Genomic DNA, 26,791 nt, shown 5'->3' on the forward strand with positions numbered 1-26,791 from the left:
GTGTGTGTGTGTGTGTGTGTGTGTGTGTGTGTGTGTGTGTGTGTGTGTGTGTGTGTGTCCTTTTAAATGCAGCAATATTCCAAACCGGTCAACATTTGTATGTCCGTTCTGTGGGGCCAGAAATCTGGACCAGCAGGAACTGGTGAAGCACTGTATGGACAACCATCGTAATGACCCTAATAAAGTGGTGAGACAGCACTCAGTGACTTCTGCACCAAACTATATTTATATTAGATCATCCTGATTATTTCAAGCTGTCTTAAACAGAATTTTCCATTTTAACTAGAACCTAATTACAGTTTGGTTCCTGGTCTTTGCTCCTGCTCACACTGAGGTGGATTATTGTTTATATTAGGCCCTGAGATGAGTCCCTGATTGACATCAACATTATTTTTCATGCATTTTTTGTTTTTCTACAGTATCAGGTTTTGTAAAAAACTTACATTCGTGATCCTAAGGACACATACTTTCCTCTACCCAAAAACTGTTGTAAAAATATTATGAAGTAATAATTTTATCCACTTTAAATGATATAGTCTTTTAAAACTACTTCAGCCTGACACATAGATACCAAATATTATATACTTTTTGAAACTTAAAGTTTCAGCTGGATTTATAGTCTCTCCTCACCTGCCCATCCCAACACCCACCACAGCCCTGTACAGGCAGCATGGTGGTGCAGTGGTTAGCACTGCTGCCTCACAGCATGATGGTATGTCTCTGTGCTTGTGTGGGCTCCTCTGGCTTCCTCTTACAGTCCAAAGAGGCCAAGTGCCTATCCTAAATTGTGTATGTGAAGTATGTAAACTGCTTAAAGTGTGCAGAATAAAGCAATGAATGGTTAAATGTGACCCTACTCCCTAAAGAAAGGTTAAAAGGTTAGTGAGACTAGACAACCATGAGAACCAAGTGAGGCCCACACAGACTCAGCTGTTTCATATTCACAGCTCCTGCTGTAATTTGCAGCTCAGTGTCTGACACACAGACATGAGTGTCCTTTAAGTTGTGGCAGTAATTTAGCTGAAACGAGCTGTGTGCTTGTCCCTCCAGGTGTGTCCAGTGTGTTCAGCCATGCCGTGGGGAGACCCCAGTTATAAGAGCTCCAACTTTCTTCAGCATCTCCTCCACAGACACAAGTTCTCATATGACACCTTTGTTGTAAGTCCAGTGCCATCATGATTTTTGTCTTTAAAAATTACATGTGTAACCTTAGTGTAGCACTGAAAGAAAATAGTTATAGTTTTATTGTTATGTCATCAGATTTAGCGATGGCAGGACGTATGCCTACAGATACAGCCACTTAAAATGGCCGGCTGGTTGGAGACAGGACCATCGAGGGTCCCTGGACGGTCCTCGACCGTAATGAGATCCCCCGCTTGTTACGTAGGGAATGAGACCTTGAGCGGTAACGCCCGTAAGCAGCATTTAGGAAAACTGGTGGTAATGTCTGATGTATCCACCAGGAGGAGCAGTGATAATGGAAGCGCATTCATTGCTATGCTGTATATTTATGCTTTTTAAATTTGCTCAGAGGTTCTGTAACAGAATCGTAATGTTGAACCTTTCTGTAAACACTGATATAGATATTTGCTTGCAGCCAATGAAGTAGAGGTTGTGCACACTGAATACTCGATGGTTATTGCTGACTAATGAACATGAAAGCATAAAATGATTATTTAACCCAACTACTAATGTTTTTAAACAAAAAGTAAAACAAAATCATTCAGTCAGTCATTTTAGATGTGATACGACAGAGAGCAGTGAGATGCTGCTGTATGTGCGTGTTCATACAGCATGTGCGTGTGGGTGGCTGTAGCTCAGTAGGTAGAGCAGGTCACCTACTGATCGGAAGGTCAGCGGTTCGATTCCTGGCTACTCCAGGCTACATGCCAATGTATCCTTGGGCAAGATACTTAACCCCAAGTTGCTCTCCGACCGTCCTGTCGGAGTATGAATGTGTGTGAATGATAGTTAATTAAAAGCACATAGATTAGTAGAAACATGGAAGTGCTTGTATGAATGTGAGTGCATGGGTAAATGTAAACATGTTGTGTAAGCACTTTGAGTGCTCTGACTGAGTAGAAAAGCGCTATATAAGAGCTAGTCCATTTACCATTTACAGGCACACACAGAAAGAAATATGCCAGAAATATTTGGAGCTCTGAACATTTGGTTCCTACAACTCTGGGGAATAAACCTGATGCACCGGCTTTCAAATAAATGAACACTCGCAGTCCTGCTGCTGACTTTGAGCATTGCTCGATGCACTGCCACTAATTAGGCCCGAGCCGACGAAGTCTCGGCGAGGAGCCTATTGGATTCACTATGCCACATACCCCAAAATGCGTTAAAATCCCCACGGTCGCATGGGACGCGGTCGCCAGTGAGCCCTGACCTCATAGGGACGTGGGTCAGGTCAAGACGTTTCCGAAAAGGTATGCGTTGGGGTGACTGGGAAAACGCCTAATTGTTTTTGCTCGAATTCTCCATTATTCTTTATTATTAGGCCCGAGCCGACGAAGTCTCGGCGAGGAGCCTATTGGATTCACTATGCCACATACCCCAAAATGCGTTAAAATCCCCACGGTCGCATGGGACGCGGTCGCCAGTTACCCCCGACCTCATAGGGACGTGGGTCAGGTCGAGACGTTTCCGAAAAGGTATGCGTCGGGGTGACTGGGAAAACGCCTAATTGTTTTTGCTCGAATTCTCCATTATTCTTTATTATTATTATTATTAGGCCCGAGCCGACGAAGTCTCGGCGAGGAGCCTATTGGATTCACTATGCCACATACCCCAAAATGCGTTAAAATCCCCACGGTCGCATGGGACGCGGTCGCCAGTGACCCCTGACCTCATAGGGACGTGGGTCAGGACGAGACGTTTCCGAAAAGGTATGCGTCGGGGTGACTGGGAAAACGCCTAATTGTTTTTGCTCGAATTCTCCATTATTCTTTATTATTATTATTATTTTTCTTTATTATTATTATACTTTCTCTCTCTTTGAACCTAAATTTGACCCCCTGAACATGCGCGAAAAGTCACCATTTTTTGCATGGTGGTCAGGTCTGGCGAAAAATTACGTATTTTAATGTCGCCACAAACTAACTCCAAAACACGGCTCCACAGCGCCCCCTGGAAATTTCATTTTTCGGGGCCCTTATGGGAGAGGCCAAATTCAAGTTTGCCCTAGAGTCATGAAATTCTCGTCACACATAGAGCATGCCTGGACAAACAATAAATCCTCTTGAGGCACCCCTCCATGACCCACAGGAAATCCACCAGGTTGACTTGAAATTTGGCTTTCGCCGAGTCAGCAATTTCGCTCACCTTGTATTTGCGCGAACTTCTCCTAGAGCATTTGACCCACAAACACCAAAATGGCTCAGCATCATTTAGAGACATAGGGCATCTAAAGTTATCGAAGGCTTCGTATTCAATTCAATGGTCTTGTCACACTAGGCCCCTGAAGTTGGCCTTCGTTTGACCAAAAATTCCCGTCCTCTTTCCTGCCATCAATCGCACATGTTTTGCCCGATCTGCCCCAAAATGGAATCATTTATGAACACACCTACACTGAATCCATAAGTGCAGAAACCATGTCGATTGATGCAATAGCGCCCCCTACAGAACAAAATGAAAATTTGTATGGGGGTCCACAAAATTAGTTTCTCTGGTATGCATGAAAATTTTTTTACACCATCTTCAGATCCTCCTGGTCAGAAAAGACAATCAGACCTATGCCCAATTTTGCACGCCACACGCGCCACCACAGCGCAAATGTGCGTTGCGTTTATATGGGGAGCCAACAATTTACTTTCTCAGAAATGCATGCAATTCGAGACAAACATTCTGTACCCCAGCACGATCAAAAAAGTCAATGAGACCCATGCCCACATTCCCACAGGAAATCCGCTAGCTTGGCTTGAAATTCTGTTTTTGCCAATTTTGCACTGTTGGACACCTCATATTTGCTCGAACTTCTCCTAGGGCATTTGACGCGCTAACACCAAAATGGCTCTGCATCATCTAGAGACATAGGGCATCCAAAGTTATCGAAGGCTTCGTATTCAATTCAACGGGCTTGTCACATGAGGCCCCTGAATTTGGCGTTCGTTTGACCAAAAATTCCGGTCCTCTTTCCTGCCATCAATCGCACGTGCTTTGCCCGATCTGCCCCAAAATGGAATCATTTATGAACACACCTACACTGAATCCATAAGTGGAGAAACAATGGCGATTGCTGCAATAGCGCCCCCTACAGAAGACACTGCAATTTTGTATGGAGGTCCACCGCATTACTTTCTTTGACTTTTCTGATCAGGAGTATCTGAAGAACATGTAAAAAAATTTTCATGCATTTCAATCAGACCTATGCCCTATTTTGCACGCTGCAGCCGTGACCACCACCCCAATGTCAAGATGACGTCACTATGGAGAAACCACAACCTTGTCACACGTATTGCGCAATCACTCACGCACTCTTTCTGCACTTTGCTTGCAATTTCCTTTCCCTTATGTACTGGACAAGACTTAATTTAGATTTGTGGATTCAGACCAACAAGTGCACTAGTGCCCCCTACAGATGGAACAAAAGCATTAGATGGTGGGAATCACATTTAGGTTTTCTGAAATGCATGAAAAAAGGTAGAACACTTCGCAACAGTCAAATAGATAGATTCAACAGTGTTATCATGTCCGTCCTTGCCAAGATTTTCATCTTTTGCCAGTGGGGATTACATTTGGCAGAACAGGTGGCTCTCTGACAGCTTGAAGGGGGATCTCAGGTGGCTCGCAGGTGGGTTGCAGGCTGTTTGCAGGGCAGGTTGTTCGCAGGGAAGGCAGGTCGCCGGTTGCAGGAGCAGCGGCTCTCAGGCGGCATGGACTGGGGTTTGCGGGGCTCGCAGGTGGCTGGCTGGAGATTTGCGGAGCTCGTAGGTGGCTCGCTGGGGGTTCGCGGGGGCTCACTGGCGGCTCTCGCTGGGTTTGGCGGTCGCGCAGGCAGTGAGGGCCGTAAAACGCCGCTTGCGGCTTTAATTATTATTATTATTATACTTTCTCTCTCTTTGAACCCAATTTTGACCCCCTGAACATGCGCGAAAAGTCACCATTTTTTGCATGGTGGTCAGGTCTGGCGAAAAATTACGTATTTTAATGTCGCCACAAACTAACTCAAAAACACGGCTACACTGCGCCCCCTGGAAATTTCATTTTTCGGGCCCCTATGGGAGAGGCCAAATTCAAGTTTGCCCTAGATTCATGAAATTCTCGTCACACATAGATCATGTCAGGACAAACAAAAAATCCTCTTGAGGCACCCCTGCATGACCCACAGGAAATCCACCAGGTTCACTTGAAATTTGGCTTTTGCCGAGTCAGCAATTTCGCTCACCTTGTATTTGCGCGAACTCCTCCTACAGCATTTGACCCACAAACACCAAAATGGCTCAGCATCATTTACAGACATAGGGCATCTAAAGTTATCGAAGGCTTCGTATTCATTTCAATTGTCTTGTCACACTAGGCCCCTGAAGTTGGCCTTCGTTTGACCAATAATTCCGGTCCTCTTTCCTGCCATCAATCGCACATGCTTTGCCCGATCTGCCCCAAAATGGAATCATTTATGAACACACCTACACTGAATCCATAAGTGCAGAAACCACGTCGATTGATGCCATAGCGCCCCCTACAGAACAAAATGAAAATTTGTATGGGGGTCCACAAAATTAGTTTCTCTGGTATGCATGAAAATTTTTGTACACAATCCTCAGATCCTCCTGGTCAGAAAAGGCAATCAGACCTATGCCCAATTTTGCACGCCACACGCGCCACCACACCGCAAATGTGCGTTGCGTTTATATGGGGAGCCAACAATTTACTTTCTCAGACATGCATGCAATTCGAGACAAACATTCTTTACCCCAGCACGATCAAAAAAGTCAATGACACCCATGTCCACATTCCCACAGGAAATCCGCTAGCTTGGCTTGAAATTCTGTTTTTGCCAATTTTGCACTGTTGGACACCTCGTATTTGCGCGAACTTCTCCTAGGGCATTTGACCCACTAAACCCAAAATGGCTCAGCATTATCTAGAGACATGGGGCATCCAAAGTTATCGAAGGCTTCGTATTCAATTCAACGGGCTTGTCACACGAGGCCCCTGAATTTGGCGTTCGTTTGACCAAAAATTTCTGTCCTCTTTCCTGCCATCAATCGCACGTGCTTTGCCCGATCTGCCCCAAAATGGAATCATTTATGAACACACCTACACTGAATCCATAAGTGGAGAAACAATGGCGATTGCTGCAATAGCGCCCCCTACAGAAGAAACTGCAATTTTGTATGGAGGTCCACCGCATTACTTTCTTTGAAATGCATGAAAATTTTTTTACATGTTCTTCAGATACTCCTGATCAGAAAAGTCAATCAGACCTATGCCCTTTTTTGCACGCTGCAGCCGTGACCACCACCCCAATGTCAACATGACGTCACTATGGAGAAACCACAACCTTGTCACACGTATTGCGCAATCACTCACGCACTCTTTCTGCACTTTGCTTGCCATTTCCTTTCCCTTATGTACTGGACAAGACTTAATTTAGATTTGTGGATTCAGAGCAACAAGTGCACTAGTGCCCCCTACAGATGGAACAAAAGCATTAGATGGTGGGAATCACATTTAGGTTTTCTGAAATGCATGAAAAAAGGTAGACAACTTCGCGACAGCCAAATAGATAGATTCAACAGTGTTATAATGTCCATCCTTGCCAAGATTTTCATCTTTTGCCAGTGGGGATTACATTTGGCAGAACAGGTGGCTCTCTGACAGCTTGAAGGGGGATCTCAGGTGGCTCGCAGGTGGGTTGCAGGCTGTTTGCTGGGCAGGTTGTTCGCAGGGAAGGCAGGTCGCAGGTTGCAGGAGCAGCGGCTCTCAGGCGGCATGCAGTGGGGTTTGCGGGGCTCGCAGGTGGCTGGCTGGAGATTTGCGGAGCTCGTAGGTGGCTCGCTGGGGGTTCGCGGGGGCTCACTTGCGGCTCGCGCTGGGTTTGGCGGTCGCGCAGGCAGCGAGGGCCGTAAAACGCCGCTTGCGGCTTTAATTATTATTTTTCTTTATTATTATTATTATACTTTCTCTCTCTTTGAACCCAATTTTGACCCCCTGAACATGCGCGAAAAGTCACCATTTTTTGCATGGTGGTCAGGTCTGGCGAAAAATTACGTATTTTAATGTCGCCACAAACTAACTCAAAAACACGGCTACACTGCGCCCCCTGGAAATTTCATTTTTCGGGCCCCTATGGGAGAGGCCAAATTCAAGTTTGCCCTAGATTCATGAAATTCTCGTCACACATAGATCATGTCAGGACAAACAAAAAATCCTCTTGAGGCACCCCTGCATGACCCACAGGAAATCCACCAGGTTGACTTGAAATTTGGCTTTCGCCGAGTCAGCAATTTCGCTCACCTTGTATTTGCGCGAACTTCTCCTACAGCATTTGACCCACAAACACCAAAATGGCTCAGCATCATTTAGACACATAGGGCATCTAAAGTTATCGAAGGCTTCGTATTCATTTCAATTGTCTTGTCACACTAGGCCCCTGAAGTTGGCCTTCGTTTGACCAATAATTCCAGTCCTCTTTCCTGCCATCAATCGCACATGCTTTGCCCGATCTGCCCCAAAATGGAATCATTTATGAACACACCTACACTGAATCCATAAGTGCAGAAACCACGTCGATTGATGCCATAGCGCCCCCTACAGAACAAAATGAAAATTTGTATGGGGGTCCACAAAATTAGTTTCTCTGGTATGCATGAAAATTTTTGTACACAATCCTCAGATCCTCCTGGTCAGAAAAGGCAATCAGACCTATGCCCAATTTTGCACGCCACACGCGCCACCACACCGCAAATGTGCGTTGCGTTTATATGGGGAGCCAACAATTTACTTTCTCAGACATGCATGCAATTCGAGACAAACATTCTTTACCCCAGCACGATCAAAAAAGTCAATGACACCCATGTCCACATTCCCACAGGAAATCCGCTAGCTTGGCTTGAAATTCTGTTTTTGCCAATTTTGCACTGTTGGACACCTCGTATTTGCGCGAACTTCTCCTAGGGCATTTGACCCACTAAACCCAAAATGGCTCAGCATTATCTAGAGACATGGGGCATCCAAAGTTATCGAAGGCTTCGTATTCAATTCAACGGGCTTGTCACACGAGGCCCCTGAATTTGGCGTTCGTTTGACCAAAAATTTCTGTCCTCTTTCCTGCCATCAATCGCTCGTGCTTTGCCCGATCTGCCCCAAAATGGAATCATTTATGAACACACCTACACTGAATCCATAAGTGGAGAAACAATGGCGATTGCTGCAATAGCGCCCCCTACAGAAGAAACTGCAATTTTGTATGGAGGTCCACCGCATTACTTTCTTTGAAATGCATGAAAATTTTTTTACATGTTCTTCAGATACTCCTGATCAGAAAAGTCAATCAGACCTATGCCCTTTTTTGCACGCTGCAGCCGTGACCACCACCCCAATGTCAACATGACGTCACTATGGAGAAACCACAACCTTGTCACACGTATTGCGCAATCACTCACGCACTCTTTCTGCACTTTGCTTGCCATTTCCTTTCCCTTATGTACTGGACAAGACTTAATTTAGATTTGTGGATTCAGAGCAACAAGTGCACTAGTGCCCCCTACAGATGGAACAAAAGCATTAGATGGTGGGAATCACATTTAGGTTTTCTGAAATGCATGAAAAAAGGTAGACAACTTCGCGACAGTCAAATAGATAGATTCAACAGTGTTATCATGTCCATCCTTGCCAAGATTTTCATCTTTTGCCAGTGGGGATTCCATTTGGCAGAACAGGTGGCTCTCTGACAGCTTGAAGGGGGATCTCAGGTGGCTCGCAGGTGGGTTGCAGGCTGTTTGCAGGGCAGGTTGTTCGCAGGGAAGGCAGGTCGCAGGTTGCAGGAGCAGCGGCTCTCAGGCGGCATGCAGTGGGGTTTGCGGGGCTCGCAGGTGGCTGGCTGGAGATTTGCGGAGCTCGTAGGTGGCTCGCTGGGGGTTCGCGGGGGCTCACTTGCGGCTCGCGCTGGGTTTGGCGGTCGCGCAGGCAGCGAGGGCCGTAAAACGCCGCTTGCGGCTTTAATTAGGCCCGAGCCGACGAAGTCTCGGCGAGGAGCCTATTGGATTCACTATGCCACATACCCCAAAATGCGTTAAAATCCCCACGGTCGCATGGGACGCGGTCGCCAGTGACCCCTGACCTCATAGGGACGTGGGTCAGGTCGAGACGTTTCCGAAAAGGTATGCGTCGGGGTGACTGGGAAAACGCCTAATTGTTTTTGCTCGAATTCTCCATTATTCTTTATTATTATTATTATTATTAGGCCCGAGCCGACGAAGTCTCGGCGAGGAGCCTATTGGATTCACTATGCCACATACCCCAAAATGCGTTAAAATCCCCACGGTTGCATGGGACGCGGTCGCCAGTGACCCCTGACCTCATAGGGACGTGGGTCAGGTCGAGACGTTTCCGAAAAGGTATGCGTCGGGGTGACTGGGAAAACGCCTAATTGTTTTTGCTCGAATTCTCCATTATTCTTTATTATTATTATTATTATTTTTCTTTATTATTATTATACTTTCTCTCTCTTTGAACCTAAATTTGACCCCCTGAACATGCGCGAAAAGTCACCATTTTTTGCATGGTGGTCAGTTCTGGCGAAAAATTACGTATTTTAATGTCACCACAAACTAACTCCAAAACACGGCTCCACAGCGCCCCCTGGAAATTTCATTTTTCGGGGCCCTTATGGGAGAGGCCAAATTCAAGTTTGCCCTAGAGTCATGAAATTCTCGTCACACATAGAGCATGTCTGGACAAACAATAAATCCTCTTGAGGCACCCCTCCATGACCCACAGGAAATCCACCAGGTTGACTTGAAATTTGGCTTTCGCCGAGTCAGCAATTTCGCTCACCTTGTATTTGCGCGAACTTCTCCTAGAGCATTTGACCCACAAACACCAAAATGGCTCAGCATCATTTAGAGACATAGGGCATCTAAAGTTATCGAAGGCTTCGTATTCAATTCAATGGTCTTGTCACACTAGGCCCCTGAAGTTGGCCTTCGTTTGACCAAAAATTCCTGTCCTCTTTCCTGCCATCAATCGCACATGTTTTGCCCGATCTGCCCCAAAATGGAATCATTTATGAACACACCTACACTGAATCCATAAGTGCAGAAACCACGTCGATTGATGCCATAGCGCCCCCTACAGAACAAAATGAAAATTTGTATGGGGGTCCACAAAATTAGTTTCTCTGGTATGCATGAAAATTTTTTTACACAATCTTCAGATCCTCCTGGTCAGAAAAGGCAATCAGACCTATGCCCAATTTTGCACGCCACATGCGCCACCACACCGCAAATGTGCGTTGCGTTTATATGGGGAGCCAACAATTTACTTTCTCAGACATGCATGCAATTCGAGACAAACTTTCTGGACCCCAGCACGATCAAAAAAGTCAATGACACCCATGCCCACATTCCCACAGGAAATCCGCTAGCTTGGCTTGAAATTCTGTTTTTGCCAATTTTGCACTGTTGGACACCTCATATTTGCTCAAACTTCTCCTAGGGCATTTGACGCACTAACACCAAAATGGCTCTGCATCATCTAGAGACATAGGGCATCCAAAGTTATCGAAGGCTTCGTATTCAATTCAACGGGCTTGTCACATGAGGCCCCTGATTTTGGCGTTCGTTTGACCAAAAATTCCCGTCCTCTTTCCTGCCATCAATCGCACGTGCTTTGCCCGATCTGCCCCAAAATGGAATCATTTATGAACACACCTACACTGAATCCATAAGTGGAGAAACAATGGCGATTGCTGCAATAGCGCCCCCTACAGAAGAAGCTGCAATTTTGTATGGAGGTCCACCGCATTAGTTTCTTTGAAATGCATGAAAATTTTTTTACATGTTCTTCAGATACTCCTGATCAGAAAAGTCTATCAGACCTATGCCCTATTTTGCACGCTGCAGCCGTGACCACCACCCCAATGTCAACATGACGTCACTATGGAGAAACCACTACCTTGTCACACGTATTGCGCAATCACTCACGCACTCTTTCTGCACTTTGCTTGCCATTTCCTTTCCCTTATGTACTGGACAAGACTTAATTTAGATTTGTGGATTCAGAGCAACAAGTGCACTAGTGCCCCCTACAGATGGAACAAAATCATTAGATGGTGGGAATCACATTTAGGTTTTCTGAAATGCATGACAAAAAGGTAGAAAACTTCGCAACAGTCAAATAGATAGATTCAACAGTGTTATCATGTCCATCCTTGCCAAGATTTTCATCTTTTGCCAGTGGGGATTACATTTGGCAGAACAGGTGGCTCTCTGACAGCTTGAAGGGGGATCTCAGGTGGCTCGCAGGTGGGTTGCAGGCTGTTTGCAGGGCAGGTTGTTCGCAGGGAAGGCAGGTCGCAGGTTGCAGGAGCAGCGGCTCTCAGGCGGCATGCAGTGGGGTTTGCGGGGCTCGCAGGTGGCTGGCTGGAGATTTGCGGAGCTCGTAGGTGGCTCGCTGGGGGTTCGCGGGGGCTCACTTGCGGCTCGCGCTGGGTTTGGCGGTCGCGCAGGCAGCGAGGGCCGTAAAACGCCGCTTGCGGCTTTAATCTTAGTTTATCTCCTCTGTGATTCATTGGAATCCTCTGCTCCACTGCGAAAGGGACCAAATGCAACAGATACATATCCTGCAAAAAAGTGTCCAGCTGAATACTGCAGTATTTATTTATTTACAGGTACAAAAACTGCATGTGCTGACAGGTAGGAGGGAATTAACACGCCATTAACATTCAACCTGGTCTTTGCACTTAATGACAACAATGGAAAGAACTCTTCTTTCCGTCCCTCTGTGATATCAATGTAATATTTGTGTGTCAGTGTGTCTTAAAATGCAGGAACCTCCTGACGCCTTTCCCGTTTTTCTCAAGAATAAATACGCACATTAATAATGAAGGTATTACATAGATGTTGTATCACTAGGTTTATTAATAATGTATGTACTGCACAATTTTAAAATGCAGTAAACTGTTTAAATATAAAATGTGCACTTTTAAAGGGGCACTAAAAAAAAAGTGTCTGCATCTCCAGATGAAATAAATTGATACCGCACATCTCTGGTAAATCACCCTCTGACTATAGGTGCTCTATCTAGGGCCCCCCCACTTCCTCCTGCAGGGGTGGGCACAGGGTTGTCCTCAGGATGTGTGGCATTGAGTCCTCACTGCTCCTGGGGGGCCGCGGGTGGCCTCCTGTGTCTTTCTCTGTTTGCCTCTGGCCTTCAGGGGCATTGTTGTGGCTTCTGTCCTCTGCTTTTCGCTTTTTTCTCCATCCTCTCTCTTTCTGCCCCTCTTCTTCTTTTTCTTTTCCCCTCCATAATTATAAAAACGGGGCTAATGAAGTATCACAATTCCAGTACCCAAGGAAATAAAATAATCTTTCTTTTTTTGACAAGATCTCCAACATCACCGGCTGAAATGCAGCCCCAAACCGTGACAGTTTCCACTATGTTACAGCTGGAGATGCTCCCTGCTGTCCCTCCTCCATGTATACTGATGACAATTTGAACAAAAAATTCCAAGTTGTATTTATCATCCATGAAACCCATTGTTAAGTGTCTTTTTTGAGTATTTCATAGTTCAATGTTAAGTGGATTAACAAACAAACAACAACAACAAAAACAGACTGAACATGAATTTAAAGCCAGTATCCAAAGATCAAATTGGAAAGACCTTCATGAAGCAGGGGAAAGTCTGGAAGGCATAATATAAAGAAATGATGGTGGCTCAAGACTTTTGCACAATATGAAAGTTCAAAGAAATTTATAGCATGAATCAAAATATTAAGTTGTGACCTGACAGAAAAAAAGTGGGACTGAAGAAGGAACATCCCAGCAAACGTGGTTCTCCCAGGATCAGACAGGAGCTGCACATCTGCTTTTGGATCTGTTGTATGAGGACGTTAGTGTGTAAAATTATTTTCTCTGTGTTTCCTGTTCTTTTAAATTGTATCTAATTATTAATGTACATTGAAACAATGAACGAAGAAATGTCTGCTGGGAGTAGTTTTGCTGGTTTGCAGCACATTTTGAGGTGCAAAATAGTCAGACTGTTATTTTCAAAACTTAACTTTGATGAAGCTTTTATACTTCTCATTGCATGCAGGTGTGGATATGCTTAATTTTTTGAATCTCACTGTTTTTGGCACACATTATTTGAAGCTTTTGTGTGCTTGTACAGTCTTTGTTCCTCCTGCCCAGCATTCTTCTGCAGTCCAAAGATTACGTCTCCCATGCTAAACGTGTCCTTTTCAGAGCCTCTGATGCAAACATTTAAGGAATAAACAGGAGCATATTAATTGTCAGATCCCAGTTTAACCCTATACAGGAAGTCTGGACTGGCTCTCTGTTTAAAGGGTCAGAGGTTCTGAACCGATGGGTATTACCCTGAAAGAGGAAGTAAATGAGTTTTTATAGCCTCTTTTTGAGCAGACACCACCTGCCTCACCTCTCTCTGGCACAAGAATGGAACTTTCCAAACACTATTCAGAATTAACCAGTTAACTATTACGTTAATTTCATTACATTGATGAGATTTTCTTATTCAGTTTAACCATATTTTTATTTTATTTTATTTGCATGATTGGATAGGAATATACTTTTCTGTAGAAGCCTGTGTTAACTTGATCACACATGCAGACATTGAGCCTCTTTGACATAATCCATGTATTCAAAAAGATGAATATATTGATGATATATTGATCATTGAGCAGTTCTTAAATACAACACTGTATCACTTGTTCTTATATAGTGCTTTCTGCTCAACCTTTGAACACACATTCACACTCCAGTGAATACATCGTTGGCAAATCGGGGTTCAGTGTCTTGCCCAAGGACACTTTGGCATGCAGACTGGAGCAGCCAGGGATCGAACCGCCAACCTTCCGATTAGTAGATGACCTGCTCCTCTACCTCCCGAGTCAAATGCTTTACACAGAGTCTGCAGTCGGAATCAAGAGTATCCATGTAACGGCTGAAGCTTTCCTAATGCTCCGCCGTCTCGAGCCTGATCAATACTGAATTTTGGGACTGATGCCAATTTTTCTACTGCCAACTACAGTCTGTGGACAATCTATAGTCCCGTTGCTGTACCTAGCCATGCAGTCTGCCTGCACAAATATGATGCCACCATTGCAGCGAGGTGAAATTCCTTTCCTCCACTATCAGCTGAATGTAGGAACCACGGCAACTCAGCCATGAAGGGGCAAACCACATCAAGTTATAGAACAGGGTTGCCAAGTGCTGAGGCTCAAAGGTTGGTCTGCTGAATCAATAACCAAAACCTCATGTGGCATTAAGGTCCTCCTCATGGCCGATCGGCTCCTGTGGAGTGGCCCTGTCCTTTGGTCCATATGGTGCCTGTCATACCACCAAATTAGATTTAAGATGAGCCCGCTACATAACATACCCTAAACCCAGACTTTGTATCATACTATTTATAGTTTAATATTTGAATTGTATTATGTTATCTGTAAGTCTGACAGCATCTTTGAAAATGTATCATCTGAGTTATTTAGAGTGTTTGGATCTGGGATCCAAACAAACAGGTAAATGATCTTAATTAAAAACTTAATTAAAACTGTGCTTTATAAACAACAGGTAATTAATAGACCGGCAGGTCAGGTACTTTTTATAGTGACTAATTGCTTTTTGTGTTTTGTCAGGACTACAGCATCGATGAAGAGGCAGCACTGCAAGCAGCTTTGGCACTGTCACTGACTGAAAACTAACACAAGTCACCCCACTGTCCACCTCAGCACCGCTGCTGTTCCTCCACTGCTGCTGCGAAGGTATCGTCGTCCAACAGCCACCCCTGTGGTAGCCTCAGTCATACAGTCTGTACAAAAGCTTCATTCCAGAGGAGTCCAACCAGCTTTGTATTTGGTGATATCTTCATTTCTTTCTCCTGGCAGTGCAGACATGTGCTTTTTAAGTTTTTTTGAGCACTCTAAGCAAAAGTCCAACACATGTTGAGTTTATTAAGTCCAACCTGTATCTCCTCGGTAACAGTCCGCCTGTCCTCAGCTTCAGTTCCCCTGACAGCCGCCATCTGGACCACCACAGCATGAAGGGCTACCTTCCTGGAAAAAAAAGTCTATGAATTCGACACATCCTGCTGAAATCCTCATCACAGTTCAGGCGTCTGACCATCAGTAACTTGCTATGAAGTTGTGGCTGCTGGTACTCACTGTGAGTGAGCTTGGCTGATGCTCGGGGGTGCAGGCTCCAGTTTCTCCTACAGCAACCAAGCTGCAATTTCACTTTTATTAATAATTAACATACAATAGTTAACCCAAATGATTTAATTAGGAACCATTTATTTAAGGATAATGGGAAAGCGAAACATAAACACAAAGAATCAGTAGCCCCTCGTTCAGCTGCATAAATGAATGGTAGCCAGACCTATGAGACAAAACACATCATCTTCATTATAAAGGCCAGCTTGATACACAACACAGGGATTTTTTGTTGTTTAGAAATAAAAAGCTCACTCATTGGTTTAGCTAGTTTTATAGCATGGTAACAGCTGCAGTACTTTAAATGGCATCTTCTCTTGGTGGTCGTCAGTAGCGTAGATGTAAGAAAGCCCAATGAACAGACCCAACAGAATTCCGGGTAACAAAAATTTCCAATCTGTGGCCACATAATTCCACTTCAGTAACCTGGTGGAAACCCACAGAGTGGTAACTTTCAGATTTGCTGTTTCACACAGTCCTGATGTGGCTGTGTTGTAAAGAATTTGCATGTGCGGGTTTGACAGCTACTGAGTTTCCAAACAGTTGGGACTCTTTTCAAACTGTAAATAGAAAGAATGCAATGATCTGGAAATCATTTAAAGTCTGTATTTAACTGAAAATGGCACAAAGAAGAAGACAAATTAAAATTTTGTAACTGTTTTTTTTTTAAATAGTTATTTGAAAAATATATGGCCACTTTGAATCATTTTTGGACGACTGTGGACTGTGTTTTCTCACCTCTTCTTTTAACACTCTGTAAACAAAGCACAACGTTTCCCATTCTTGCTTGATCAGATTGCAGCTGTGCAGAAGTTCTGGGCCTCTTTTGTCATATTTAATTTCATAATTGACCAAATGCTTTTACAGGTCTGGACTGCAGGCAGAGCAGAGGGGTGTACTACGAAGTGAGTTTAGCGAGCTACTGGTTAGCAAGCTTAAATTCAGTGTTTTGAACGTGGCTCTAGTGTAACCTCATTAGGTCACTATAGCAGCTGGAACGCACAACAGTGTGTCTTTTGTCCTGTCCCCTGTCCCCCCTCAGCAGATGACCCCCCCTCCCTGAGCCTGGTTCTGCTGGAGGTTTCTTCCTGTTAAAGGGAGTTTTTCCTTCCCACTGTCACCAAGTGCTGCTCATAGGGGGTCGTTTTGACTGTTGGGTTTTCTCTGTAGTATTGTAGGGTTTTTACCTACGATATAAAGCACCTTGAGGTGACTGTTTGTTGTGATTTGGTGCTATATAAATAAAATTGAATTGAATTGAATTGAACAAAGTCTGGACCAGGTTATGTTCAGTTTAAAATCCACTGAGTAAAATTAATCTCACTTTGTTCAGTCCACAAATGATGTCCACATCTCCTCCTTCATGCACACATGCACTGATATTTAAATGCATTAATTTTAAGGTGTTAGTCCTCTAATGTGGTGGAATGTGTCAGGAATAAACAGCAGTACTGAGAGCACAAAATAAAAACATTAAATCACAAGATTAACAATTTTTTGTATCGTTACTTTCTTTGCATTTTTTTTAATAGAGTATTCATAATAGCTCTCTATCCCTTGTTCCTCTGACAGTGTTTCTGACTGGCAGCACACAGTTGTCATGTTGTGCAAGCTTTTCCTGTTTTTTATGGCTTATTTGACTCTGGAAAAAGTCAAGTAACATAAAACAGTTTAGAACAGCTTTATTTGTCACATACACATATCACACATACATGCAGCTTAATTCGGGCTCTGCATTTGATTCATCACACATGTAGTACATATTGCACACAGTGCACACAGCACTACATGCGGAGCAGGGGGCAGCTAGAAAGTGCCTGGGGAGCAACTTGGGGGGTTAAGGGCCTTGTTCAAGGGCCCACAGTGGTGCTAATAAGAGTGGGGACAGGTAGTGGCACTTTTACATGAAGCTGAAAAGAGTGAAGCTGAAAGATGTGACCACCACTGTGGCCTCATCTCTGACTGGGGCTTTATGTTTTGTCAAGCCCACCAACATGAAGTAAACCTGGCTACGTGGAGCTTGCTTTGTAGTACACCCCTCCCCACCTCGACTCTCCTGCTACAAAGCTGTGCTGTTGGAGTTTCGGTTGGTGTCATGCTGACAAGACCTGAAAAAGCTGACTGAATGATAGCATCTGTTGCTCCATATATCATTCAGTATTAATGGTGCCTTGATAAGCTAACCATGCAATGTGTGCTGTGCTGGCTATGCACCAGAGGATGCCGTGTCCAATATTTCAAGTAATAATTTCAAAATTTGATTGGTTGGATCAGCAGATAGTTACAAAGGTTTTCAGAAGTGTTCCTCATTTCATACAGTGATTTCCAGTACCGGAGAAGACTGTTTATAGTGCAGTGCTGCCTGAATGCTCGATGATGATGATGGTGGCCATGATTTTCAGCTTTTTTCCTTAGATACAGATTTATCTGGATTTTCTGACTCTGCTGATGATGGCCCTCCAAAATTCTTTTAAGTTTGAGAAATCTTCTTAAATTACTGTAATATTGGGAACAACCGTTCAACAACCCTGAATGGATGGACGGATGTAGTGTATGGATGGATGGATGGATGTACTGGATAGATGGACGGATGATGGACGGATGTAGTGTATGGATGTACTGGATAGATGGACGGATGATGGACGGATGGATGGAATAACATACAATAAAATTGTAGGTCTTGTGGCGAGTAGCTGCAACAGATCAGATACCTGTTAAATGTTATGCTGAGAGAAACTTAGATATAATCTACTACAAGCTTCCATCAAAATGCAGGCTTAAAATATGAGCATATCTGATGGTAGAACTAAAACTCTGTAACCTTTAACAACCTAAAATAGTGTCCATGATAGTAATGGCACGAGGCTGTGACAGGGACAGTCCAGCCTCAGACTGCCATCCTTGCACTTAGCCGTATACCACGTTTAGATGAAACTGAAGACCTCTGTGTGTCTCCTTTCTGAAATAACCAACAATAGTGTAATATTCAGCAAAAATATGAAGTTTAATTTAACAAAAATATTACTATTATACTGTTTGTACTGTATAATAGTAATATTTTTGTTGCAGTTTAGGGGACATTTAAACCCAAATAAAAACTGTCCACATCTATGTTCTAAAACAGAGTAAATCTCATCTTCTCATAATGTTCATGTAAGTCTGTAAGAAACAACTGTGCCCACAGATGTATACACATAGACACCCAGTGTACCATAAACACAACAGTCCATATCACAGTGTGTTTTGGACTGGATCTGACCCTTCAGCCTGTTCTAGCCTCTGCTTTACCTGGAGCCTCACTCACAAAATGTGCACATAGAAGCTTAAAATAAATTAAGACCTGTTGAAGTTTGGTCTCGACACAGTGATGTTACTGGTGTAACTGGTCAGAAAATCATGGCCGGTCTTGATGTCAGATGCTAGTAACAGTTCTTGGACATGGCAATAGAAAAGCTACTCCAAAGAGAGCAGCAGTTGGCATCAGGAGCTGAACACTCATAGTGTTTCTTTGACCACACCTCAGACCAGCTGGATTTAAGTGACCCTACATGGACATGTAGAGGGTAACAGAGACAGAGAAAGAACACTGGATAATATCTGGACCTGTGGGCTGATCGTGAGTCCATGCTGTTTCCTCAATGCTGAACTAATGCTGAGATGATTGGCATTTCAGTCACAATTCTGACATGGTGGCACCAAAAGGAAACTTCACAAGCCAGCTTTATTTCCTAGGAGCCGAGCTGTAGCTCATTCATTTCAGTCCATCACCGAAGGCTTCACTGCAGACAACAGGAGTGAGCAAAAGAGACGAGACACCCGCTCAGCACAGATGAAGTAAAGATTGTCGTGTCCATCACAGCTCAGAATGCCAGTAATATCATGAACTACATAATCTGTTCACATTTACAATAAGAGGCAAACTCTATCCCGCATCAGCGCTAAAAGTAAAGTCTGACAGTTCCTATTTTTTAATCATGTAAATATTTGCACTTGTCAGCATTTTGTTTTCTACCACACTGACTGACTGAAGATGTTCATACTGGATGGAAATGCTGGATCCAAGTCTAACCTCCATTTTACTGTTATGTGCTTCTTCAACTCTTACTACAAGGAATATTTTTATGATGCATCTGCTGAGATTGATGAGTATAAAAAGATATATTTTTGGAAACTTTCTGTTTCAAATCACTGGACTAATCTCAGACATAGATCAGGTATGTGTCTGCAACCTTGTTGGGACAATGAAGTCGATTTACAAACTTGAATTGCCATTAACACACAAACAACAATCTTGTATGTGACCTAGTTTAACCAATAGATGGCATCCTTCAGAGACGCAGAGCCATAGTGAAACCAACACACACACACATACATATGGAAGCCCGACCTGATACACAGAAATTAGAAGAGGTCACTTTGGAAGATGTTTCCACAGAAGGATGGATTCATCATTTGCACTTTAATTTATTTGCTTATTTTTCTTTCATAATTTAAATGGTGAGCATATTGGAAGAAAAGAAATGGCACTTTGTTTTCTTCCAATAATGTTTTTGTGGTCCAATTCATTTGAAAGAACTGGGGATGGTCTTTATCTACAGAAGAGCTGACATGACCAACGATTAAATCCATGGGAAGAAAAGAATCACATTACCCAGTGTGTGATGGAGAAGGGAGACTCTCTTTGTGTTTTTGACTTGTTAGCATTCAAGTCAGTCAAAAGCTGTGTGGTTGCAGAGTTGCCTGTTTAGTTAGTTAGTTATATACACACCAGTCAGCCACAATATTAAAACCATCTGCTGAACCTCACTCCTTGAAAAACAACTCTGACCTCTGCTTTTAGTTTATTACATTGAGAACTGTTCCTGTTGAGATTTTTTAGTTGTGCATTGTTCTGCTGGGAGGTCAGCGCTATCAGAAAGCGTCCTTGGTCTACACAATCTTTAGGTGGGTGGTACATTCCAAGATACACTATATTGCCAAAGTTTTTGGCTTGTCTGCTTTCACTCACACATGAACCTCAGTAACATCCATCTTTAATCCAGAGGCTTTAATATGATGTCAGCCCACCCTTTGCAGCTATAACAGCTTCAGCTCTTCTGGGAAGTCTTTCCACAGGTTTAGGAGTGTTTATGGGAATTTCTGACCATTCTTCCAGAAGCACATCTGTGAGGTCAGACACTGATGTTGGAGAGAAGGCCTGGCTCACAGTCTCCGCTCTAATCCATCCCAAAGGTGTTCTATCAGGCTGAGGTCAGGACGCTGTGCAGGCCAGTCAAGTTCTTCCACCCCAAACTGGCTCATCCATGTCTTTATGAAGCTGCTTTGTGCACTGGTGTGCAGTCATGTTGCAACAGGAAGGGGCCATCCCCAAACTGTTCCCACAGAGTTGGAGCATCAAACTGTCCCAAATGTCTTGGTATGCTGAAGCATTAAGAGTTCCTTTGACTGGAACTAAGGGGCCGAGCCCAACTCCTGAAAACACCCCCACACCATAACCCCCCCTCCACCAAACTTTACACAATGCAGGCAGACAGGTACTGTTCCCCTGGCAACCACCAAACCCAGACTCATCCATTGGATTGCCTGACGGAGAAGCGCGATTCGTTTTGCATTGAGCTTGGTGATGTAAGGCTTGGATGCAGCTGCCATGGAAACCCATTTCAGCTCTCACTGTTCTTGAGCTGATCTGAAGGTCACATGAAGGTTGGAGGTCTGCAGTGATTGACTCTGCAGACAGTTGGTGACCCTCAGCATCCACTGACCCCACTCTGTGATTTTACGTGGCCTACCACTTCATGGCTGAGTGGCTGTCGTTCCCAATCGCTTTCTTATGACCCCACTAACAGCTGACTGTGGAATATTTAGCAGTGAGGAAATTTCAGGACTGGACTTGTTGCACAGGTATCATCCTATCACGGTACCACGCTGGGATTCACTGAGCTCCTGAGAGCGACCCATTCTTTCACTGATGTTTGTAGAAGCAGTCTGCATGCCGAGGTGCTGGTTTATACACCTGTGGAAGGGACTGAACACCTGAATCCAATGATTTGGATGTGTGAATACTTTTGGCAACATAGTGTAGAGCCACATGAATACCTGGACTCAGTGTCTGTCAGCATCTTCAGCTGGTTTTAATGTTGGGGGTCTATAGTATTCATAGTCTATATATATAGACTTAGATTCTATAAAATTGGGTCCATTTACCTTCACAAAAACACTGACAAGACGATTTAATATCTCCTGGCTTTTCTAAGACTTGTCTATGCAGGCAGTCGATAAATTAAAAACTTGACCTCTACAGTGATGGGATCTGGTGGCGTTTTAGTGACATGGTTTTGGTCCACTTGTCACTGTACATCAACACATAGTTGTTCTGAGTGATCACCTTTATCATATGATAAAACATTTATAATATGTCAAGAGTGGTCTCTTGTAGGATGACAATATCTCCATCCATAGGGTATAAAGGCTCACTGAATAGTGTGATGATGATGATGATGATGAAAATCATGTGGCTCATATGGTACAGCCTTCCCAGTGACCACATCTTAACCCTGTTAACACATATGGGATATTTTGGACCAACATGTTAGACAATTCTCACAGAACACCAAATGAGGGACGATCCTGTGGAACAATGGTGCTCATCGCTCCATTAGAGTGTCAGAGTATCAGTGCCAGGGGTCACTGACACTGTTCTGGCACAGCTGGTAACTAAGAGACTTTCTGTTGGGTTTTCTTATAAATTTCACCCATCTGCATGTAAAGCCATATCAGATAAAAACTTTCAGAGAAAGAAAGGTGATAATGGTCAAAATCTCAAAATATTGTTTAAATTTGAAGATAGAAGTGTAATTAGTGTGTTTAGAGTGAATCCGAAGCAGATTTTTGCATCACAGTATTAACGTCCATTGGACTGGTGAGTGTTTTTGCAGTTGTGTGTTTTCACCCAAACAGATGATAACAGACTGTGTGAACAGTGGTTTTGTCTGACTAGAAAAATATGAGTCACAGCGTGCTTGTGCTGTTTTGTAACAGTGTAGCTGCTGTCTGGTGTCCAAAGTAACCAGGATTCACTTTGTCAAGAACTCTCTCATCACAGTTATTTATGAATTATAGTGACACAAAATTAAGAGAAATTCAAATACTTTACCTATGTTATTAGTTATGTATGACATAATCTTCAATTTAACTTCTACCTGGGCAAATTTGTGCAAACAGAGTTTACATCAGTATTATTATTATTTTGGTCATTTTGGAGATCAGCTTGAAAATATAGACATGGAAATGTTTCCAGTAATTTTTTGTGAGTAGGTTTGATGCCCTTTCATGTTATATTAGGAGTCTTTTTAAAGTGTTTGTTATCTGTGTTTGTTTGCGGCATTATTCTTACCTCTGAGCAGAGTTCAGATTTTGTTACCGTTTGTGTACCAGCTCTGCCTGTTCTGAGCTCTTCATTTGAAATGTAAATACCTGTTTCTGTGTTGTTACACTGAATATTTTTTGCAAGTGTTCCAGCTCATCACTGATTATCTTTAAAGGCAGTCAGATAGATTATAGTGGCTCCAAAGTCAACCCACAGAGACAAAATAAAGGACATCAGCAAAATGTGTTTAGACTTTGAGACACTGATGTGTCTTAGTACAAAGGTCATAGGGTTCACAAAGTGTTAATCACATTTGATGCAAACACAGAGGTGCATGAAAACTGTCTGGCTTGCAAGGCTTAAAGGATGGGTTCAGACTTTCTCAAAACAATACTCATATTTCAAACACAGTCATGGCCCACTTGTCGTTCCTCCTCTTCATACCAGCTTAGTAGCATCCTGCAGCACAAAAAATATGCATTTTAAGTTTAGCTCAAGCTAACAGAGGCTTCAACATTCTGAGTTATTAAGCCTGAATTTTAGCTCTTTGGTTCTGGGTTTATTGTCTGTTTTTCCTTCCAGCCCTGCTGCACTCGAACCCTGAACGCAGAGATGTTTGGCTATGCAGTGAGCACCACCTGCCTGTCTTAGCAAACACCGACTGTGAATATATGAAAAGGAAATTAATGTAGTATAAAGGCTACCATGCTATCTAACTTCACTAACTGGAATTGCTTCATGTTACCTTTACAATGCAATTTTTTGCACAGAACCATAAACTGTATGTAAAAGATGGATGTAGCCGCCTCACATTCATTGGCTAATGACTTGTGTTAGACAATTTATTATTCATCAGAAAACTGTTTACTGAGGTCGTGGATCAGGAGAACTGTAGGTTGTTTCCCCAGAGAATTCTTTACAAACATAAGCCTTTTTGCAACCAGTTACCCCCTACTGGCCATTATAAAGAATGCAGGTTTAAGATAATTATACATTGGCTTCACTTTTTCAAACCCATAGGCTACGTCCAACTTTTATATACAGTCTATGCACAGAACAAGAACTGTAGAAATTGAACCCATTATTGTGGGTTGTAGTGAAAAAAGTTACATGGCTGCAATGGAGAATTCAATGCAATTTTTAATGTATATGACACGTGAGTACTGTGTTATGATAGATGAGAAAAATACAACCCTGATCTTTAAATATGATGAAACATATGCTATTAGTAGCTTTCTATCTTCAGTAAGCACCAACATGCTAATATACTTTAACACAGCAGATACTGTGTCTAGCTCACTGTTACCTTACCAAAACCCCTGTTATGCAATACCTTAAGACATCCACCTTCACCAGTAGAACTGTAGCCTGCTTGAACCAACGCACCAACTTGCCAACAAAGGGTGGACTGAAATGTTGTAAACTTTATGACACTACAACGCCTACCAAGCTTAAGTGATTTTCAGTCAGATGTTTTTATGGTATGGGAATCTAAACCCCAAAACAGGCTAAGCTGGTGTTTGACAGTCATATCCTATCCCACCAGCTTTTTTTAAGGGGCACACCACTGCTTTTACACACTAAGGAGAATTTAGTTATCTTGATCAATCCTACTCAGCTGTGTCATAAAGAATATAACCATGATGATGCCATATTGACAGTTTGACAGTTTAAATTACAAATTTGCCCCAGAAAGAAACTGGAGGCAGCATGAAAAGGTTCCAAGGGTTCCAAGACAAGGAGAAGCTCAAGAAGATATATTGAATTATAGGAAATGCAGGATTTGGTATTTGTAGAGTCTGGTGCATGCCTTGCCATAGCTGTTCTTTTTTATTGTTTTTTTTTCTTTTCTTTTTCTTTTTTGGTTCCTCAGCATTATGGAAGTTTGCCACTAAATCTGGAACAACCTCAAATTGCCCAACTAGCAAAATGCACCATATGAAGTCAGATGTCATGGGAAGTTAATACTTTTGCTTTTGAAAAAGACCGACAACAGTACACTAAAACAAAGTACACTATAACCAAAACCTTAAATCACAAGCTCTGGAATAAAAAACAGTAACTTTCTGCTACTGCTGTATATTCAAATTACTCGATTCAACTCACTTCACTCTGAAGCCGTTGTGTGTGCGTGCGATGAATTGAGTGTGATTAGAAAGACACCAAAGTTTGAAGACAAATGCGTACAGTGCAGACATACAAAAGTCTGTCATCAGAGGGATTTAATATGCATTATTTATAAAGAGTAATAATCTAATAAAAGCAGTTACTCCACTGCTGGAAATGATTATGTCTGGGGTTTCCAGCTGTTGCACAGCCTTTGGGTTCTCCGTACACTATTTGGATGTTTTGTAACATGTTTTTGTTGTTTTCCCCGCGAATAAAATGAAAAGCACTGAATATATTAAACATTTGCCTTTTTGGCCTTTTATTTATGCATCAATATTATTTATACATATTAGTATGTGTAAAATGAAGTAGCAAATACTGCTCTGTAATGTCCAATTTAATATCATTAAGATGATGGTTGTGCACTAACTGTGCCATAAGCGGGACTATCAAAGAAATTACAGGCAGTTATATGACAGTGTTTTCAAAGTTGGGATGAAAGATTTGTCAATGTGAAATTGTATTTTTTTTTTTTTGTTTTGTTTGTTTTTTGTTTGCCCCTCCGTGAACTTCAATTCAATTCAATTCAATTTTATTTATATAGCGCCAAATCACAACAAACAGTCGCTTCAAGGCGCTTTGTATTGTGGGTAAAGACCCTACAATAATACAGAGAAAACCCAACAGTCAAAAACGACCCCCTATGAGCAGCACTTGGTGACAGCGGGAAGGAAAAAACTCCCTGGTGAATCACCACTTTATTGTGCTGGAGGGGTTTGTGATCCCATGATCCCAGGAGCTATGTTGTCTGGGGATTTGTCCCCCTGGAAGGGTCTCCCATGGCAAATTGGTCCTGGGTGAGGGGCCAGACAAAGAGCAATTCAAAAGACCCCTATGGAAGAGTCGTCTAGGGAACTGTTTACCCTGCCTGGGATAGGGTTACCGGGGCCCCGCCCTGGAGCCAGACCTGGGAAGGGAGCTTGAGGGAGAGCATCTGGTGGCTGGGCATTAGCCTGTGGTGCTGGGCCAGGTGCAGTCCAAAGAAAAGACATAGTCCTGCCCTCCCTGTAGGCCCACCACCCACAGGAGGTGTCATAGGTGTCGGGTGCAATGTGTGTTGGGCAGTGGCCAAGGGCGGATGCCCCAGCTATCGAGGCTGGCTATTGGGACATGGAATGTCACCTCTCTGGTGGGGAAGAAGCCTGAGCTAATGTATGAGGTTGAGAGATACCAGCTAAATATAGGTGGGCTTACTTCAATGCATGGCCTGGGCTCTGGAACCAGTCTCCTGGAGAGGGGCTGGACTCTGCTCCAGTCTGGAGTTGCCCTTGGTGAGAGGCAGCGAGCTGGGGTGGGTTGTATCCCCCCAGTTTGCTGCCTGTACGTTGGAGTTTTCACTGGTAGATGAGAGGGTTGCTTCCCTGCACCTTCGAGCTGGGAAACGGGTCCTGACTGTTGTTTGTGCTTATGCGCAGAATGATAGTTCAGAGTACCCACCCTTCTTAGAGTCGCTGGGTGGGTGCTTGAGGGTGCTCCATCTGGTGACTCCATCGTCCTGCTGGGAGACTTTAATGCTCACGTGGGCAATGCCAGTGAGACCTGGAGGGCGTGAGTGGGGAGGAATGACCTGCCTGATCTGAACCCGAATGGTGTTTTGTTATTGGACGTTTGTGCAAACCACAGTTTCTCCATAATGAACACCATGTTCAAACATAAGGATGTCAATAAGTGCACATGGCACCAGGACACCCTAGGTCGCAGGTTGATGATCGATTTTGTAACCGTATCATAGCATCTGCAGCCGTATGTTCTGGACACTCGGGTGAAGAGAGGAGCTGAGCTGTCAACTGATCACCACCTGGTAGTGAGTTGGATCAAGTGGTGGGGAAGGATACTGGACAGACCCGGGGCACCTAAG

At 43.4% G+C, this 26,791-nt stretch overlaps 1 protein-coding gene across 2 annotated transcripts in view; it reads left to right on the plus strand.

Moving 5' to 3' along the window:
- The window catches only part of rnf166 (ring finger protein 166), a 31,041-nt gene extending 14,573 nt beyond the window's left edge, over nucleotides 1-16,468 (plus strand). For both annotated transcript variants that reach the window (XM_030725476.1, XM_030725478.1), the window contains exons 6-8: nucleotides 73-187; nucleotides 1,051-1,158; nucleotides 14,826-16,468. In XM_030725476.1, coding sequence (XP_030581336.1) covers nucleotides 73-187; nucleotides 1,051-1,158; nucleotides 14,826-14,891 — 289 coding nt within the window. In that variant the 3' untranslated portion in view covers nucleotides 14,892-16,468. The remainder of the gene's footprint in view (nucleotides 1-72; nucleotides 188-1,050; nucleotides 1,159-14,825) is intronic.
- Nucleotides 16,469-26,791: the final 10,323 nt, after the last annotated feature.

The sequence above is a fragment of the Archocentrus centrarchus genome, unplaced genomic scaffold (assembly GCF_007364275.1).
Source record: "Archocentrus centrarchus isolate MPI-CPG fArcCen1 unplaced genomic scaffold, fArcCen1 scaffold_55_ctg1, whole genome shotgun sequence".
Classification (NCBI taxonomy): Eukaryota; Metazoa; Chordata; class Actinopteri; order Cichliformes; family Cichlidae; genus Archocentrus; species Archocentrus centrarchus.